Source organism: Excalfactoria chinensis, chromosome Z (genome assembly GCF_039878825.1).
Source record: "Excalfactoria chinensis isolate bCotChi1 chromosome Z, bCotChi1.hap2, whole genome shotgun sequence".
In the NCBI taxonomy this organism is placed as follows: domain Eukaryota; kingdom Metazoa; phylum Chordata; class Aves; order Galliformes; family Phasianidae; genus Excalfactoria; species Excalfactoria chinensis.
This window is the reverse complement of record NC_092857.1, coordinates 11,037,220-11,057,088: the sequence shown is the minus strand read 5'-3', so window position 1 is coordinate 11,057,088 and position 19,869 is coordinate 11,037,220. Positions and strand designations below refer to the sequence as shown.

The window sequence follows — 19,869 nt, the reverse complement described above, 5'->3', positions numbered from 1 at the left end:
ATAAGTCCTCGTAGTCAAAAGCAACTTACCAATAACCTTCCTAATAAGCTAAGCAGCAACTCTGCAGCTGGCCATTCTGGTTTATTGACTGTGGAAAGAAGATCTTGAATAAAGTTCTCAAACAGAGGCCTGTAATCTTCTTCTCCTTGTTTACTACCACATCTGTTTAAAAGAAAATGCATTATGTAAGCAAATTTTAGAATTATCTTAGCTTTTCTTCTGATGTAAACGTAATCCTACCATTAACCAGTAAAAGAAGTTTAATATGATTCTAAAAGGAAAAAAAAACAAAAACAAACAAACAACAAAAAAACAACCCACTGGAATATTAGCAGAATTACAGAACATTTTAGAAGTCAAGGATAAGTAAGAAGAAGCCCAGAGACTTTTAAAGTCTCCTCTGGTGGTTTTCAAAACCTGCCTGGGCACTTTCCTGTCAACCTACTCTAGAGAACATCCTTTAGGAGGATGATTGGACTGAATGACTTCCAGTGATCTCCTCCAAAACTTAGAATTCTGAGAGTCTGTAAGTAAAAAAGATTTTAGGTTTTCTACATCTGGTTTCACCACTTGTATTTATTCACTTTTGTCCTTCAGATGAGTAACAGACTGCTAACAGTTGTAAGTAACTTCACTAGTAGATATTTAGCATTGATAAGTAATTAGTTTTATCCCAAGGTACAAGATTTCATTTGGAGTTTGTTTCATCAGTAGACTAAAGAAAATAAAATTACTTACTTCTTAAGAAAAATAGAAAGAAAATTTTGTGCTGTTCTCATGGCTGTTTCATATGAGTTAGTAATAAGCACATCTTGATCCACCTAGAAATAAGAAGATTTATTAGTCCAGCACTTCAGCATAGACAGAAACATTATTGTCAGGTCAGCATTTTTCACCTATCAAATTATTACTGCAGACAAAATTACACTGCCTAATTACTGGACCACCATCACAGAATTTAATATCCATGAAGACACAATTACTCCTGCACCAAATAAAATCATGGAGTTCTTTGAAAATAACTTCCTTACCTTTTTGTTCATTTCTTCGTCTGAATTAGAATCTTTTTCTGCTGATGGTAAGTGCACAACACATTGTATAAGCTGCAGTACTAGTGCTGTTACCATCTGAATATACATAGGCTCTCCATCTGTGTCACTGCTGTTCAACCTGTTAATATGAAAAGCAAAGCATTAACACTAAAATAAAACAAATCCTTTTTTTTCTTTTTTGTTCATAAACAATTTTAAGATTTTTAAAATCAATCAGAATATATCTGTAAAGCTCTGTAACCAAAAATCTACAGAAATATATATATATGAAATCAAACAGCTGCATTCTAATAAGTTCATTGTGCATAATACACAAGAATACCAATTTCCAATAAAGTATTAAAAAAAAAATAAATCAACACATCAGACTGTAGCTATAAGTATTTCCTTCTGGAAAGGATCCCAGTTAACCAACCAATTATCAATCAAAAATTATAGTCCCATGCTTATTGTGCATTTAATATATGTCTTTGATGACTATAACAAAAACAACAGGAAATACTAGGCATAAGCACTGACTCACACTAGAATGACTCAAACAAACCTCAAAGTTTCACTGCATTTGGTTTTCCTGACTGTTCCTGCTAATCTACCCTGGATCAGCCATCCTATTTCATGAACAACTTGTCTCCAGAGGAAAGATGTTTGCAAGCAAGATAGATAGGTAATACATTATTTTTCTAATTATTGGTCTGATAGGCAAGCAAGAAAGATGGATGTCAATCCAAACAGCAAATATTTTAGAATAATTAAAAGTATCCATCAATTTGAACTGAAATCCTTTTCACATGGAATGTGAACATGCTATTTAGAAGATATACAGTTGAAGTGAACTGAGCAATTCCTAAATGAAACTCATTCAAACCAGTATCAGTTGGAAATCCTGGAAAGACTGCTTTGAGTATGACCTTAAGAAGTTCATCCAAAATTACGAAATTACGTAACTCCATATAAACAGAAACAAGTATTTTTACATCTAGATCCCCCTAGAATGCACACTAATATTGCGCTTGTTTACATCCTTGTGGCAAGACTATCAAACAGTTCAATTATTTCTGTATCCAAGCATAAGTACAATGGCATAAGAAACAGTGACTATTACATGGCAGATTAGCCAGGAATCTCCACTCTCTATGTAGAGATTTTGAAATAACAACATCTAAGAAACCGTAGCTTGTGAAGTTGCAGACTTTTTAAGAAATGCTAATTCTGAAGCCTAAATCATACATGTACAAAACTGTAAATGTTTCCATCTACAAATAAGTGACCTATGTCAGAAATTACCTGAAGTTTCTCAAACTCCTCTTGCTAGTTGGCAGTCTTGCAAGGGAAGTGAAAATTTCCTCTAGTATTAGCTGCCTATGTTTTTCATACCTGGAGAAGACCTATTGGACAGTTACAGCATTGTTAAAATATCATTGTTACATAAAATATGTAGTAATGTCCACTTCACATGAATCTGAATGCATACCTTGTTTTTAAGGCATTTATGTATTTTTTCAACTTAAGCATGTCATTATAAAATATTAATTCTTCTTCAATTTAAGATTTTTAAAATCATCAAAAAACATGAATGTCTAATAACTGCTCCTAGAAGTACTATGTGCTTGAAAGATTTTTGTTAACAATAGAAAGACACCGCACAAAAAAGTCAGACAGTGTAATAAAAAGCTTTCAGATCCTAGTATACAACTCAGGAAAAACTTCTTAACAGAAAGGGTTGTTAAGCACTAGAATTGACTCCCCAGGGAGGTGGCTGAGTCACCATCATTGGATGCATTTAAAAAGTGTTTGTATGTGGTGCTCAGGGACATGATTTAGCTCAGGCCGTTAGATTTAGGGTAGTATGGTTAGGTTGTGGTTGGACTTGACGATCTTTAAGGTCTTTTTCAACCTGAGTGATTCTATGATTCTTCTATAGGAAGAAGTAGCTACTCTGCAAATAGCAGCAGCTCAGGCAAATTTAATACTGTTGCTAAATTGTGATACCAAAATCTAAAACTGTGAAAAAATAAAATCAGATTGAAGCTCTACTTCTATACCAGCAAAGATACAGATGATGTCCTAATAACTGCCAGATGTACAGGGACATGAAATAGCAAATAAAAAATTACTTACTGCAGTCACTAATTTGATGGCACATAGCTGTAGTTCACTGACATTTTCTACAAAGAAAGGTGTTATCCCCATAGATGATACCTATCAATTGAAATAAATTATTGTAAGTGTATTTGGACAGAAAACTGATCTTCATGTAAATTTACAAGCAGCTATTCATTCAGCGGATAACGGTTTCAGAAACAAATATTACTTTACATTTGCAAACAGAACACAATCAGGTTAAGCTTTTCATAGGTGTACAATAAAAGCCAATAAAACTGTGAACATTAAATGTTAATTTTTTCTGCAGAAGAGAGCAAAAAGTTAACATAGTACACAAAAGAGTACTCAGTTTAATATTATCAATTAATTAAAATATTAGATTTCACAGTTCATGTCATTTACATAGCTATACTTCATACTTTCTCTAAGCAAAGAAAAAACTAAACAACAAAACTCCCACAACAGTAACTCCTCTGATAAAACTTACCTGAAGAATGGTTGTATCAGTAAGAAGTTGTATCTCTAGCAACTCTGACAAACTGCTGACAATATCACAAACTTTGTTATACAACATCACTATAACTCTTTGCTTGTGGGTGGAACACTTGGCACGTTTTGCTTTTGAACTTAAAAGACCACCTAAAAAAGTCAGAAATATTTTCATTATTTTTTTTCAGTGTTTCAGTTATGTCAAATACTAGAAAGATGACTGTTTTGCCAAGAAAACAAACTAGCCCAAGCAGCGTTATGAATAAAATTGTTTGCAGAAGAAAAAATATTTAGCAGCAGCAGCTGGAATTTAAATGACATTCAATTTTCATAACAGTTATGAATCGTGGATCCAAGATTTTTAAAACAGTTCTTCATGTTGGACCTCCACATCTGAGAATATGTTTATGACAACAAAATGCTTTAATTTTTATTAGCATTAGTATAACACTTTGTATTAATTCAGATGATGTATTCGACATGAAAGAACTATAAATAGAGGTGTTGCATATAAAAATCTTCAGGGAATTACATCATTGTAATCACCATACAGTAGGTAGGGGAAAAAAAATCAAAGAAAGAACAACGTGAAAAGACTTCTAAAGATCATTTATCATACTAACCACCAAGAGGATCCACTCTATACACAGGGTCATACTGAGGATAGAGAGTGTTCTGCAAATGAAATTTTGTGTACTGAATAACTCTTTCTATTACGTCCTCAATATAAACAGCTTTAGGCATATTTGGTGATGTCATAATATTGATAGCAGTAAGACAAGCATCTGCAGATTTTGTTACTCTCTCCATTATAAGATCTCTCCACAATCTCTCCTCATCTTCAGTGTCATTGTTCTGCAACATGCAAGAAAAACAGTTCAGTGTGAAGAAAAAGTTGAATTGCTATACAGTACATGGTAAAGATAAACTTGCCATTTTAATATACTTTCATACAAGCACATTCCTTTTCGATTCAATAAAAAAATGTTTTATAAATCAACTACAATTTCTTTTGCTAGCAACACGTTTGCAATCATTCTTCTTCCTAAGATAGAAGTCTAAAATACCCCACCATATTGTTCTGGTAAAATACAAAGTTTCCTGTATATCACAGGGAAGCTCTATGAAGGAATACTGCTATACTCCCTGCTTAAGATTGGTGTGCCTTAGGCAAAAATGACTCATTTAGTTTTACTTCACGGCCTACACGTGCAGCTACCTGCTCCGACAAATCTGTTTTTACCACTAGAGGGAACTGTCATGCAGCAAGACTGTTTCAATTCACAGAAAACTGGTGAGAAACAGGAGCTTGTCAGAGATGGACTCAGCTGTTATAGTGATCTTTCAACAATGGGTTTAAAACACATCACATCAAACATACCCATTTAATTTTTGCACCGGGTACAGAATTCCTGTATTTCGGTTTTTGTACAGCCTGTAGTATCAAATGCAGAACAGGGTAGCTATAATGTACAAGCATTACTGAAATACCGTTTGTCATATTATCAATAGGAAAATCAGAGAGTATTTCTAAGAATATGTCTGGTACATACACAGCCATAGGAACTACAGCTGAATCTTCCCTGCCTCTGTAACAGCATAGTTCAACATTGGCTTTCCTTGTAAAAATAAGGGGCTGGTGAAACAATAGTTTAGAACCTTAAAGCTTTCTCCCTTTGAGGAAAGAGAATCAAGAAGTACTGAAGTTCAGTATGTATGTATCACTAGTATTTAAAGAAAAGAAACACAAATGAGGATATCTCTTTAAATTTCTCAAGTGTTATAGTTTTAAGTCATTTGTTGCTTGAATGAAGGAAGTTTTTGTTTGGTTTGTTTGTTTTTTACTTGCTTATTACCCCTGGGAATAAACAGAACCTGTAAGTGCATTTTGCCTTTGAATAATATCCTGGCTTATAGGGAAGATATATTTACTGCACTGTAAACTATATAATAACCTTACTATTTGGCAGGTTTCTTTGACATAATAATCTAAACTACATTTAACACGTAAGAAAAATCTAAAACTTGTCTGACTAAACTTTGCTTCTGTTTCAACTGTAGCTTTGTTTCTGAATTGCAATTATGCTTAAAAAAAATCATTAACTGCTTAGTAATCTTCAGTGTTATTCTAGAATAGAAATTTAAAAGAAAAATTATGGCTTTAAAAGCACCAGAAAAAAAGAGTCAAGCATATTGCAATAAAGCAGAAAAAACAGCACTGCCTTTTTAGTTATTTTTCCTATCGTTGAAGACATTCAGAACTGTGCACTGAAATTTCAAAAATCTCACAGTTCAGATAAAAGTATTTATGTACAAATAATGCCTGTCTGGTCTTCATTTTACATTCAAATTCTTCTTTTCCAATACACACAATCACTCTTGTTTTCTGCAGGTCAAGATTTTTCTGTAAAACTCAAGAAATCTTCTAGAATATCGTTTTGTCCAGAAAGTGAAAAAATAAACAAAACTTGAAAATTTCTATTTCAATCACATAAAACCTCTTGCCAGAGTTCAAGTCACCACTGGACAGTGTTCTCAGACACAGGATTTGAGAACTGTGTGGAGCTGGGAGTTGGGCTCATTAACTTTGAAGATTACACCAAGCTAGGAGGGAGTGCTGATCTGCCAGAGGGGAGAAAGTCACTACAGAGGGACCTGGATAGACTGAATCGATGGACCAAGTCAAAAATTCCATTCAAGCATTCAAACACACATATAAACAAACCCCGGGTATTTGAAGTTATCAAGTAAATGGAACCTAAGTAAAGAAAATCTGGTGCTAAAGAGTGGTGTGAAATGATGCATTTTGAAACTCACGTGGTTAAGTAATGTAGAAAGTTTTGATCCATCTTGAATATTCTTCTCTAATATGTTCAGGACTTTCACTATTTTATCTGTTGAGAGCTATAACGAGAAAGCAAATATATCAAGCAGCTGTGGGAACAGACCAAATTGCTGAGAAAAGGCCTGCAGATGAAGGACAGAACTTATTATATAAAACTACCATGAAATTGAAATTGTATCACTATTGCAATAATGATTTAATTTTGACTTGAGCATAACTGAGAATTTGTATAATAAAATTAAAGCATTGAAGTATGTTTTTAGACTGCAATCTAATGTTTTTTTTCAATGAAGAAAACCTGGATGAACAGATTTAAAACTGCATATCTGTTCTGAACATTGTATAGTTTTACAGTCTTTTTTCTAGAAACTGAATTTCAACAGTTCCAAGTATGAGCCACATATTCTAGCTAACCATATGCAGCTTTATTAGGAAAAAGTCAGACCCTGCAGAAAAACAGAAATAAATGTCCTTGGTATTTGAGTACTAATACATAGGAGATGCATTCTTACTAATTTCATTAATTTTGAACAATTAGCATGCTGAAAAACATAATAGAAATTTGATTACTGATATCCTACAGAATTGAATGATCTGTTGAATATACAGATAAAAATACAATAACTCCACAAAAATCTCTTTCACTCATCCAGATTATACTGGTGTACATTTCCTGAATTATCACAATTCTAATTTTACATATACATGTATGCACATGTGTATGAAAAGGAGCAGATGTTAAGGTGCACAACTGAAGGGACTGAAATGTCATTACAATGAAAGTGTTTTTTTTGCAGGTCCAATGAAATTAAATGTTCAAAAAGAGGTAAAGACTATGCAGACGTACCTTGTCCATAATACCCATTGCCTTGATTTTTGCAGATTCACTACCCAACTCATTAAGCTGATGTTTTCCCAGAAGTAATTCCTGCGGAATCTCATCATCATCACCTTGGGAAAGAGAAAGTAAACAGCCATATCTTTAATAACACTTCAAAGAATGCAGTACTGACAGACAGTGTGAAAACGCAAATGCAAGAAAACCTGTTAAAGAACTGCTTCACGAATAGATAGCATCTAAAAGTTCTAACTAATGATGATGACTTTTGGTTTTGATAAAACAACAACTTGGTCAACATGGCCTATCACTTGCTCTGAAATATCATTTAACAATCTAACATGAGGCATCTACTTTTTTTTTTTTTTTTTTTTTTTTTTTTTTTTTTTTTTATATAGCAACCTATTTATCACAGTACTACCCTCATTTAGCAAATCAAATAATGAATGATAATAGTTCTAATACTAAAGCACATATCTGAGTCAGAACAATAGTTGGAAAAAATGCATATGATTCCTAAGGATACAAAGTAAGAATGGCATGCATTGACATTCATCGACACTTTTGAAAGCCAATCAGTGGATGTGAGCACAATGGGGCAGTGGGTGATGCATTCCAGCAGTGATGACTGCAACATGAAATACAAGCCATGTTCCTTATAGCCATGAAGTTTTTATGAAAGTGGCATGCAGGTTCTTGTCCATGGCTGGCAGAATTGCATTGCTAATGGTGGTGACTATGCAGATGAATAGTGTTCTATAGCATCAAATAATGCTCTTGAGCTCTTCTTATCTGTCATAATTTCCACGGAAATACAGGGGAGGCATTACTTATGGAACAACCAACTTGCTTAGAAAGAACAACAGTTTTAAATCCAGGGGTATAGACAAGATTGCTTTAAAAACTATAGGAATTTGTTTACTACATCTTCCCTGGGAAGGGAAGGAATATCTGCCTCCAGCAGCAACTGAAATCGGAAAGGTAAAGGTATCCACTCAAGGTGGAAGCCATATAAGCACTATTTAGTCGAGCATGTATCAGAGGAAATTAAATTAGAAAGAAAAATGCCTGAAAATACTCAATTTGTGAGTCATTTCTTGTGTTTCTAACTGAGGGGAACCACTTCAAAAATTTCTGACATATTACCCAAGGTTGTAAAATCCATGTCTTCCAGATTTTCCAAAATATTCTCTATTGAAGCAATAAATCTTTTGAAGGTTGAAGAATCCATCATTTCTGGAAGGAAATAAATAAATAAATAAATAAATGTATATATAAATGTATGTTTTATATACAATGCAGAAAATAAAAACGGAAGAAAATAAACCTGAAAATTACCTTCAGGTGTTAGTTTAGGCTCATAAGCCCTCCTCTTCTTTTGTTTTTCTTTTTTCTTCATTTTTCTTGCCACTAGTTGAGAGAGCAAATAATGAAACCAACAGTTTGTCATAAAGGATTATTTACATTTCTTATACTTGTATTAAACACTGCATGTAAAAATGTTTATTTTGCTACGTCCAACTTGTCCTTTAAAAGTGCACTAGTATTACAAAAGAATATGAATTTTTACAATGATGAGTTACCCTCACTGAGGCTAGGAGGAGGAGAATAATCATCCATATCAGAGTCATCGGGACTGCGATTACGGTAACGGCCACTACCAGAAGTCCTTCTTCCTTCATGATAATGACCACTTCTCCTGTGGTCACCAGAACTTCTTCTGTCATGCTCTTCATACTCCCAAGCTTCATCTCTATCCTTTTTATGTCTTTTTCGAGAAGCTAGAAATGAAATACATTTTCATTCTGAGTATAAAACCTCTAGTTTTAATATCTCAAAATCATAGGTTTACAAACAAAACATCACCATATAACTGTTCCATAAAACAAGCAAACGCTCCAAAGCATTATATAAAATTCTGTTATGGCACTAATCTAACAGTTCATTTTGAATTACATGAAAAACATGCCTGAAATCTTCAAAGACACCAGCAAATACTTGAAAGTATGAGTTTAAGGGACTTTTGCCCTTTTAAACAAAGGAGAATGGAACCAAATAATTGTATTTCTCTCCTTTCTGAAGAAAATATTCAGAAAATATATTGTGGCTATTATCAAATGCAACTCAGAGTTCACTTTGTCCATCTAATTAAGGAAATTCCAGTTAGACTTATAATCTATATCTATTTTTCCAAAGAATAAAAAAACTTGTCTTGATATATATTGCACATAATTCATTGGGAAGGAGAAAGAGTTCTGGACTAAACAGTTATCACTGTTATCACACAACATCACTGATGGCTTTTATAAACACTTTCCAGTCATAAAGCTCAGCAGAACTAAATGTTGAAGAAATCAGAATGATGTTCTCATCAGAAACAAAGATTTGGTGAAAATAAGATATTCAGGGAAAGGGAACAGAGAGTTCTCTGTTATTTTTGAAGTCAGTCTTGTACATCTTTAAGGAGAAAAGATGCTAAGATGTAATATAGAGGATATTTCATCGTTTAGTTTCATCCATGAAACTTTCCATTATCTAATATAACAGGATAACAAAAAGATGTCTTATATAGACCGTGTTGTGAAGATCAAAATAGTTCCAAAACATTACACTCTAGCCTAGCAGAGTTTACTGTTCTTGTGAAGTAGTATCGAACAACCCTTACATTTGCATATGTTTCTGCCAAACTCTCCTGACACTTAAAAAGGTACAATTGTATATTAAACTGCTTTTGTGAAGAATGTCTCCAAGCCTTTATACAGAACTGGAACAGAAATGAAAAATTATTTCCACAATTCCAGTTTCTTGATAAACATAGGAAAGAATATATTGTCCATATCAAGACATAGCCCAGATATAGCATCAAGATATAGCAGCCCAGTCACAGGCAATATGAATAAAGAACTATTGAATCTGAGGTGATACCACACTGCACCCTAGAGGGCTTCTGGTATACAATATGAAATTTCTGCCAACAGGTATTCTGATACTATAATAACTTAGATCAGGCTCTGAGTTGTACTAATTCTGTATCAGAATTGCTTCTGGAGGCAGTATAGTCATGTTCATGAAGCCTGAGCTACTAACTGTTTCTGTTCTAAATGGCTGAGAGTTAGCTGCAACTGAAAAAATGGAGGGCTGACTGTATTGCCTGAACTGAATGCACTGGTTAAAGAAATAAACGTCCCATGGAAAAAGATTTTATACACTTGATTCTCTTTTTCTTCCTCATGAGGCAGTATTTTGCATAAGTGGATTCTGCCTCCAGAGTTTACAGATCATCATCAGCAATTCAAATTGCGGGACAAATTCCAGTTCCAGCTAAATCTCCATTAAAAAAACCCCTAATTTTCAATATCACCTTTCAGCAGAAACTTAAATTGACCGTTTTATCAGTGCTGCATGGCATAACAGAATGTGTTACAGTTGTGTTGGTTCTGCAAGACAAATAAGATGAATATGGGAACAGCTACTCACAGTCGGTACTGTATAAAGTTTGCTTTGAAGAACGTAAAATCAGCTAAAAATGCAAGCTTTAATAACATTTTAAAAATAATATTGATTTTAGACATAAATAGGAATATCCATGCTGTAAGTATCCGATTTCCATCTGAATTCTGCAAAACACTTATACTACATTGGATTAATTACTGTATAAGAAAGATTTCATCAATTTTAAATGCCTCATTATTTAATGAATTGATATACTCAAATCTATTATCTTCAATAACAACCACAACTGCATCTTATTTTCAGGTTCAAATTTACAAATCTAGAAGTATATAACACATTATATTTAAGAATTTCAATTGTGGCTACTAACTAGACTGAGATATCTGAGAAATTTCTGACAATCCTCTCAATTCCCAACCAATTAAATAATTTCACTTCACTTTCTCTTTCTTTCTTTCTTTTTAATTCTGTGTTTCAGATCATTAGCACCTTGAACAGCTGTGGTAAAGAGAGAATATAAAATCCTGAATGAAGCAAATCATCGTTAATTTGCTATAATTACATCTTAGAACAGTTTAATAAGATGTTTACATAATCCAAAGTGGAAATTGTCTAAACACGGGAAAGAAAAATCATTACAAGTAAGATGTCCTCTCAGGTTAACAGCAACAGGTACTTCAGCTGCAATTCTACATAAGCTAATGCAGCAAAGATGTAATTTAGACTCTGTTCACTCCATCTTGGTGTACTTTGTCAGTGCTGGCAAACCGAACCTCATATTTACAAGCAAAAACTAAAAATACTTAATACAAAGTAGAAAACCCCTTCCTACCTTAGAGGCATATTGCAATTTTTGACATGAGCATTATCTGATCACCCAGCAAAATTCCAGCTACAGGCTTTTTTCTTTGACATCACTTAATTCAAGGCTAGTATCAACATTTAATGCTATTACTTGAACAAAAAATAAGTAAACCCAGTTTTTCCAGCAATACACAAGGGAAAGAGTAAAAGAAGAAACACTTCAAGAAATTTCTAATCATTAGCATTCTTGATTTATCATGTCATAAAAAAATCAAGAAGCAATTCCAGGAATTCTTTGCTTTTCTAATCAGTGAAATTAGGAATTATTTATCTATAACTATGTACGTTCTTCCCCTCTCCATAGCTTTGTTTCTAAGCTTTCTGAACTACCTCACAGGCTATCATCTTAAATCAGATTTCCTAGAAATGTTTCATGGAACAACTAAAAGAAATCTGGAGAATGGCTTCCCATTAATGCAAGTACAGAAACAGATTTAAAGAGTAGCTGCTTTTCATCTCGAGTTACAAATAAAAAAATGGAATAATTACTCTTTTATGAGGTACAAAACAAGATTTTTAGGCAAGTTGTTGTCCATATAGCAAACTTGTTTTCATGCATTTTAGACTAGCCAACTTAAAAAGAAATCTTTTTGAGAAAGTAGAGCATTAGTCCTGTTTTGCCATAGGAACATAATTATGTGCTACTTACATTCAAAAGCTTCTTCACTGTCATTGTCTTCATCAGAACTGATTTCAGCATATTTTGGTTTCTCATTAACTGTGCTACGTTTTCGCTTGTTCATTTTCACACGTTCACAAAGAGGCATGGTGGATTCAATTTCTGCCAGGAGCTCAGGAGGCAACTCCTTTAACACTGACTGATCTATGCTACCTATTAATGAAAGTAAGGAGAGTCAATTTGAACCCAAAGGTTAATAAATAAATAAAATAAAATAAAATAAAATAAAACAAAATAAAAAAATAAAAAGTGCTCCACACTACAATTATTTTTCAGAAAGCACTTACAGAATATCCACTAGCAACACCACACTTAGAAGTTAGATATATCTGGAGGTATTTGACAGGACTTTCTAGAACTTTAAACATTGTTCACGCTGCAAATGAAAATTAACATAATAAATAGCATAAATATCTCCATCATGTTAAATGTGAAAATGAAGACTAATTCAAATTGGTGAATTACATTTGTAAAATGATATTCCTGTTCTGTTTCCACAAAACAGTCTATTTTTTGTTTATCTTCTGAATTTAACAAGTTCTCTTGAAAGTGTAGGTAAATGAAGGATTCGTTGCTCTTTACCATAATTTGGTTCAGACAGATTAGTTCATCTGCGTGTACTACAAGCTGACTGGATGCCAGTCAGATCTAATCTGGAGGTCGTACAATTCTGTCTACAGCTATGCAGCATTTGGGGAGAGGCAGCTTCCAACCAACTCTAGAAGAGAAATTTGCATGTATGTGTTTTGACACAATTTCCACAGGTACAGACCACTCACCAAAGAGCCTCAGATCCTGATTCCCTAAAACACACACTCAATTTTATGTACAGTCAGTAGAACTATTCACAGAGCATAAAAACTACAGAACATTTGGCCAAATGAATGCCTTGCAAAAAACAGTCAATAGTAAAGGAACAAAAGCTGCACACAGATTCATACAGATGCTTAAAAACCACATGCACATACATCAGCAGGAGTATTTTCTACAAATAAATATACAAGCCTTTCTGAGGCTACGAGGAAAAGCATATTTAAAACAGAATAATTACTGGATTACTTGGAGAAGAAAGAAATCAGTAATATACCATATTATCCACTGGCACTCATTGTCCGACTAAAGACATCTACACAGTTTCAAAATTCATGACGTAATATTAAGGTTGTGATTACTGTTTTGAGAAACTGATTTTGTTCTTCGTTTTGCTTACACTGTACACAACAAATGTCTGAGTAAGATGAAAGGTCATGCGTTGTAAGTAAGAAAGCCCTTAAAATTCCCGCACCCTCCTCCTGCCCCAGAAAAAAAAAAGACAAAAACCAACAAAAAAGCCAACCACCCCCCAAAAAATAAACAAAATTCACATGCTACTCTTTTCTATCTTCTAGGCATGTCTACGATTGCTTTTCTGACTGATTTTGGTAATACTGTGCTGGGAACAATCTTTAAAAATAAGTCACTTGGCATCATATTTACTACATATCAAGGAAAGAACAAAAATGCAGGCACTCAAATACTTATTTAAAATTCAGATGCTACAGATGCTTTAGAAAACAGGATAAACTTATTTTTTTTAAGAAAATATATTAAATATTCTTTATTTAAGAAGGGAATAACAGAAAAGAGAACAAATAGCATTTTTGTAGAAGTTTCTATAAGCCATCTTTAAATGTTTTGTATCTTCCACAGTGCTTTCTGAATACTGCTGCATGCAGTTTTCTTGGATGCTGAAGACTGTAAATAACCAAATCTAAAATGTTTTAAGCATGCAGTTGGGCATGACTACATACGTATCAACAATTCTGATACACACAGAAAAGGAATGCCCACCCGTTTTTGAAGACATTCAGAGATTTTATGCACTGTATAACTTCAGCTAAGAGCTGAAAGTAGCTGTACTAAAATCCAAAAACTAGGAATGATTCAGGAAACTGAGTGTTCAGGAAAACTGTCCTCTTCAAAGGAGAAACGTTTTTTGTTTCATCAATGACTGCCATCAACTAATCAATACACATATTATGCCTGGAAGAGACCACAGTCATTACTGTTCTTCAGACATTACATAAACATACTCTCAAAGCTGCCACAGCTATTAAAACAAACAAAGAAACAAACAAAATAATCCAAAACCAGAAAGAACCACAAGAAAGTGTGATAACCAGATCTTTCCTCCACTCCACACAGGTGAAACTGAAGGGTGAATCATAGAGCAGCTGTAAAAACAATTCATCCTGAAGAGCTGCACACATACATAGCCATTTCTTCTTCAGTGCTTGTCCAAATCTACACAGTACTTTCATGACTTGCATACTAGCTGACTGCTGAAGGAAGAATGCTTTTCTGCTTTTGTTTAATCACTAAGATCAAAAGGTTTCTTAGAGAAGATAATCAAGGACCTTCAAATGTTACTGAATATCTACTGACTAAAGATATTTGTCTCACACCAGCAATTCTTGACAAAACATAATACTGATAAAAACGAAAAAGAGAGTTTTAGCTAACAGTGAATTAATCCAGACTCAACTTCCCAAATTTTGGAAACTTTCCTACTAGGTGTGGTTTTGCCACATATAGTTGAAGGGTCTACAAATAATTAGTTAATACAATAGAAGCAATCAACATCAGCTTTCATTAAATACACGCTGGTTGCTCTGAAAGTAATGCCTTCAACCTTCTTTTTTTCATGAAAACTACAAAAGATATGAAGAACTCAATAACTATTTGAATGAGCAAAATAACAGCTATGAAACACTATTTCTCAACAGAGTCATCACCAATAGCTACATATTTTCACGAGTGATGAACAAGAGCCTGCATACTGTGCTCACAAGTCTATACCAGAACATGTGACCTACTGTTGCTGTCACTGTTGCTGAGACATACCACCCACTGCTTCACTGTGATCACCATTTGCAGGTTGGTGCTTGGAAATAAATGCTTGGAAAGCAGCAATGAATGTCAGTGGATGCCATTTTTTCTGCATAGAGGAATTCAGCAACACACATTTGCTTTCTACATACTTCCAAGTCTGACGTTATGTTGTGAGGCTGCTCCCCTGCTGCCCTCTGTCACACGGCAAAAACATGAAATGGGATATTGGTGGGAAGGTTCAACCTCTACTGCCATATTACCAACCCAGGTGTATAATAACATAATAAAATAGGAGGCATTACTTTCAGAGCAGTCCTCAGAGTTCCTTTATGACAAACAGCACAGAGCTAGATGAGGGAAGTGTCATGTTAGGGCTTAGGACAAGGTTCTTCACCAGAGAGTAGTCAGACATGGAACATGCTCCCAAGGGCAGTGGGTACAGCCCTGAGCTGCCAGAGTTCAAGCTCTCAGACATGGGGTTCAGATTTTGGGTGCTGCTGTGTGGAGCTAGGAGTTGAATTCAGTGACCTGTCTGGGAGAAGGGAATGACTGAAAGACTGTGTGGTGCCTAGCTGCCTGCTGAGTTAAACCACAGCAATTTTCATTTGGAATATTTCGTATCTTGTATTATATAGATTGTTCTTAATTTTCTTAATTTTATGAGAAAAAAAGGCTTGTAACTCTGCTGTCTCTGCTCATCATCTTGTCCCTGCAGTTGTTCTCTGCAGTGCCTTTTGGAAATATGGACTAATTTAAACCAAATTTTCCAAATAAACTCTTTATTTAGTTGCCTTAGAATGTGTCTATGAATTACCCACACTGTGATTCTTAGATGTGGTTTTGCATGAAATATTGTAACAGTATTTAGATAATAGGTGTATTTCTAGGCCTGGCTGGTGGGATACTGCCTGCTTAACCATATATAAATTTGGAAAAATTACGTGCTTTACAATGATCTAAGTCTGTAAAAAGACACAAAAGTATTTGCTATGGAGTTCCACAACAAGCCATATTTCGCCAGAAACAATTTGGGTAAACGTATTTTTTTGATACTACTTAAAATGACAATAATGGCACCAAAATATGCAAACCTGCTTGAATGGTAACTAGTATCACCGATCACATTCTGGAAACCTCAGAAACTTTTTCTATTAGTTGTAATGCATTACTACTTTCTAATTTGGCCAAAATATGAAGGGGACAGAAAACTATTAGTGTGTGTTGAAAAGTGGGCTACAATGATGCGAAAGAGTCTGGAGACAGAGATGGATGAGGAGTGGCTGAGGACTCGCTGTTTGCTGGGTGCAGAGCAGAGGAGCTGAGGAGAGGCCTTGTGGCAGCCACAGCTCCTCACAGGGAGCAGAGGGCAGCGCTGAGCTCTGCGCTGTGGGGCAGCGACAGGCCCGAGGGAACAGCACGGAGCTGTGACAGGGGAGGGACGGGGTTTGGGAAAGGCTCTGCACCAGAGGGTGGTGGGAATGAAACGGGCTGCCCAGGCATGGATTTCAAGAAGTGTATGGACAACACTCAGACACGGGGTTTAAATTTTGTGTGGTCCTGTGTGGAGTCTGGGGTTGAGCTCAATGCTCCCTGTGAGTCCCTTCCGACTTGGACCATTCCATGATTCTATGACTCTGTACTCATGATAGCTAAACAAACAGTGAGTACAAATACCATGGCAAGTGAACAAGTGCTTGGGAAAAGCTGCCTCAAAGTTCAATTCGAAAGTGAGGTTTACAATAAAGAAGTCTTCAGCATAAGCTAGCCTCCCATATGAATTGTCTTTCCAATTTTTATGTGCTAATATACTGTAAGAAAGAAAATTTAACAAAATTAATGAAATTTCAAATTCTCAATCTTAGAAAGCAGCCTGTATTTTAAAGGGTAATCTTTCAAAATATGAACACTTTAAGTGAAGGACCACAGAAAGGTGGAAGACTGAAAAGGACTGCTTGCTTATGGTGCAGACATTTATCTTAAGTTTGCATTTCTAGGTGTTCAGAAGTTTGAATTTAGCCACCCTCCACATTCAGAAACTTGTACTGACAACTTGTCATACGCCTTCCTTTTGACAGTGAACTGGTTTTCTGAGGTAGTGTTAATATCACACTGATACTTTGGCTGCCACTGAGAGATATGCGTTGGGCCTTTACTGAGCAGCAGCATGGATGGAGTGAAGATCAAGGGCCCTGAATTGAGCAGGCAGGTAGTTCCACTTCATGTAACATGATGCAAAAGCCATACAGCTGTGGGGAGCTGGCTGGTGGCAGGCTCATGCTGGTTAATTTTCTGGCTGTCAGCAGGTGGTGAGATGTTGCTAGTGCGATGTCCAAATTAGAAAGAAAGAATACACATACCTCCCTACTGTTAAAAGATGTTTGGAAAATAAACGTCTTCTTAAAATACTTAAGTACTATTATAGTTCAGTAGTGAGGCGCTACAGTGCAAAGGGTTAAATTACTGTATGGATGTGATGAACACCTTACTTGCTGAAGCTGTGGAATTCCAAATACTAGTACACAAATTAAAAATATGCTTCGCAGTGCTCTTTTCCTTAAAGAACATTAAGAATATTTTCCTTAAAGAACACTTGAAGAAGAGCATTCCACTATATTCTTTGCATGGCACACTAAATCCTTGGGGATCCTAGTCCTGTGACCACACGAATCTCTACAGCAATAAATTTAGGGGGAGAGGAAAGTACATACTGTATCATTCTATACAATCTGCTTGAACACATCTTTCAAGATCTTTTTCGTCACCTGCCTGGGTACTGGCACAAGGTGAAAGTTCCAGTACTCTGGCTAATAAAAGGAGAGGTTAACTCTCCAGTACTCAGCTCTGCCTTTGAGAAAAGGAACCCAGAAGAGTTGGGCAGACAAGAATCTGGACACAGCCAATGAATAATTCTACAATGAAGTGGAAGTCAACACTGCCCACGGAAAAGAATCAGATACTCAAAAAGTATTTTATAAAATTACAGGATACTGTCAGAAGCAAGAAGTATTTCTTGGTGGAAAGAAAGACTTCTGAAGAGCATGATGAACGATCTAACCAAAGAGCAGAGAATACAAACAACAAAATCTGTGAAAACTGATGAAAATCACGAGAACTTCCATTGTATCAATGACAGCTATTGAACTGCTGTCGTAACTATTGTAAGTTATTTGTTCCTTATTGCTAGGAACACAGTTTTCATCCTTACCAACTGATAAAAGGAGACTGGCGAGGTTCAGTTTGGAAAGACACTTTAGAAACACAGCATTACTAAGAATAACATGGAGCTGCAAATAACATAATCACTTTACCAAAAAAGACTGCTAATGATTTCAGTCTTCAGCATTAAAGTTTAAGCAAGCCTAAACCCAACAAATTGAGCCTGCAATAAATAGCATTAAAAAACTGCTATATCACTAATTACGTTACCAACTGTCCATTTTTCTTGTCACTCCTCCCTAGAAGATGAGCACCTAAATGATTACTGAGATTGACAAGTCAGACTGTTTCCAGTAGTGCTAGAACTCAAAGGTTGTGTTACACAAATGCAACAGAATTTGACATTGCTATAAACTACCAGAGTACAAACAAGAGTAATTGTAGGCTAAAAGAAAAACCACACAGGCACAGTAGAAAGTAAATCTAGATGCAAGGTTGTAACTCTAAAACAAGAAGACAATCGAAGTGCAGTGCAGTGTAACTTTTAGTTCCTCCTGTAAGACTGCATGAAGAATACCTCTGAGGAAGGAAAATCTCAACTGAAAGCTCAGACACACCAGTGGAAAATTTAGCATGTTTAGAAGACTTACACTGAGCAATCAAATTTGTGTTTACAGAAGTGCTGAACAGTTAATGAAGTCCTGTAATAGCAGTGTACACACTGAGGGAGTGGGAATGGGCATTAGAATTTTTTTAAACAAATTTTAAGGATTATATTTGAAGATCCAAACAGCATTTCTGCTCAAGTCTTAAATAAAACACATACTTGTTTGTCCTAAACTAAAACATGCATTACATACACTGTGCTTGTTTTGGAAAGACAGTTTTTCACACACAATGAACCTCAGATTCTGCCTTACACTGGCAGCTGGTTTCTCTGCATGCTTATATCTTGCATCATGCTTTAATAAAGTAAATCCTATTCTGAATACATTAACTGAGAAACTGGTAACATAGCTGACCAGCACAGCTCAAGGAAGCAGCATAGAAGGTATTCGCTGAAGCCCTGTAAAGAAAGAATGGTACACATGTCCTCACAATCTTGATATCAAAGGGAATAGCTCCAAGCAGCTCCCGCAACACACATTTCAATAAACACAGGATAGAAGGCATTCACAAATGTTATAACCAGCGTGTTCATTCTGACCAGTTCAGAAGAGGCTACAGTAAGACCCCTCACAAGCATACAAACAAACAGCCCTTTAAAAACAATTCCATAACTTTCCTCTGAGAATAGACTACATCTGTCAGGAAAAAAAACAAAACACAACAAACAAACCCCCAAAATTGCTGAAAGATCAGAAGAAAGAAAAACATTGTTTCTTCCTTGCAAATGCGAAAACTGACCACCAGGATGATTCAGGTTTAACAGTCCTGTGCTATAGCTGCTCCTTTCCTTCATTTAATAACTTACAGATTAACAAACTTGTCAGCAAAATATAACGAAAATGTTTGTCTT

The 19,869-nt window shown here is 35.2% G+C and overlaps 1 protein-coding gene across 4 annotated transcripts in view; it reads right to left on the bottom strand.

Moving 5' to 3' along the window:
- NIPBL (NIPBL cohesin loading factor) overlaps positions 1-19,869 on the bottom strand; it is a 136,885-nt gene that overhangs the window by 25,567 nt on the left and 91,449 nt on the right. For all 4 annotated transcript variants that reach the window (XM_072358832.1, XM_072358831.1, XM_072358829.1 and 1 more), the window contains 13 exons: positions 12,294-12,476; positions 8,911-9,108; positions 8,666-8,737; positions 8,474-8,563; positions 7,337-7,440; positions 6,462-6,548; positions 4,268-4,499; positions 3,643-3,794; positions 3,171-3,251; positions 2,337-2,437; positions 1,032-1,170; positions 739-821; positions 30-162 (listed from right to left, as the gene is read on the bottom strand). In XM_072358832.1, coding sequence (XP_072214933.1) covers positions 30-162; positions 739-821; positions 1,032-1,170; positions 2,337-2,437; positions 3,171-3,251; positions 3,643-3,794; positions 4,268-4,499; positions 6,462-6,548; positions 7,337-7,440; positions 8,474-8,563; positions 8,666-8,737; positions 8,911-9,108; positions 12,294-12,476 — 1,655 coding nt within the window. The remainder of the gene's footprint in view (positions 1-29; positions 163-738; positions 822-1,031; positions 1,171-2,336; positions 2,438-3,170; positions 3,252-3,642; positions 3,795-4,267; positions 4,500-6,461; positions 6,549-7,336; positions 7,441-8,473; positions 8,564-8,665; positions 8,738-8,910; positions 9,109-12,293; positions 12,477-19,869) is intronic.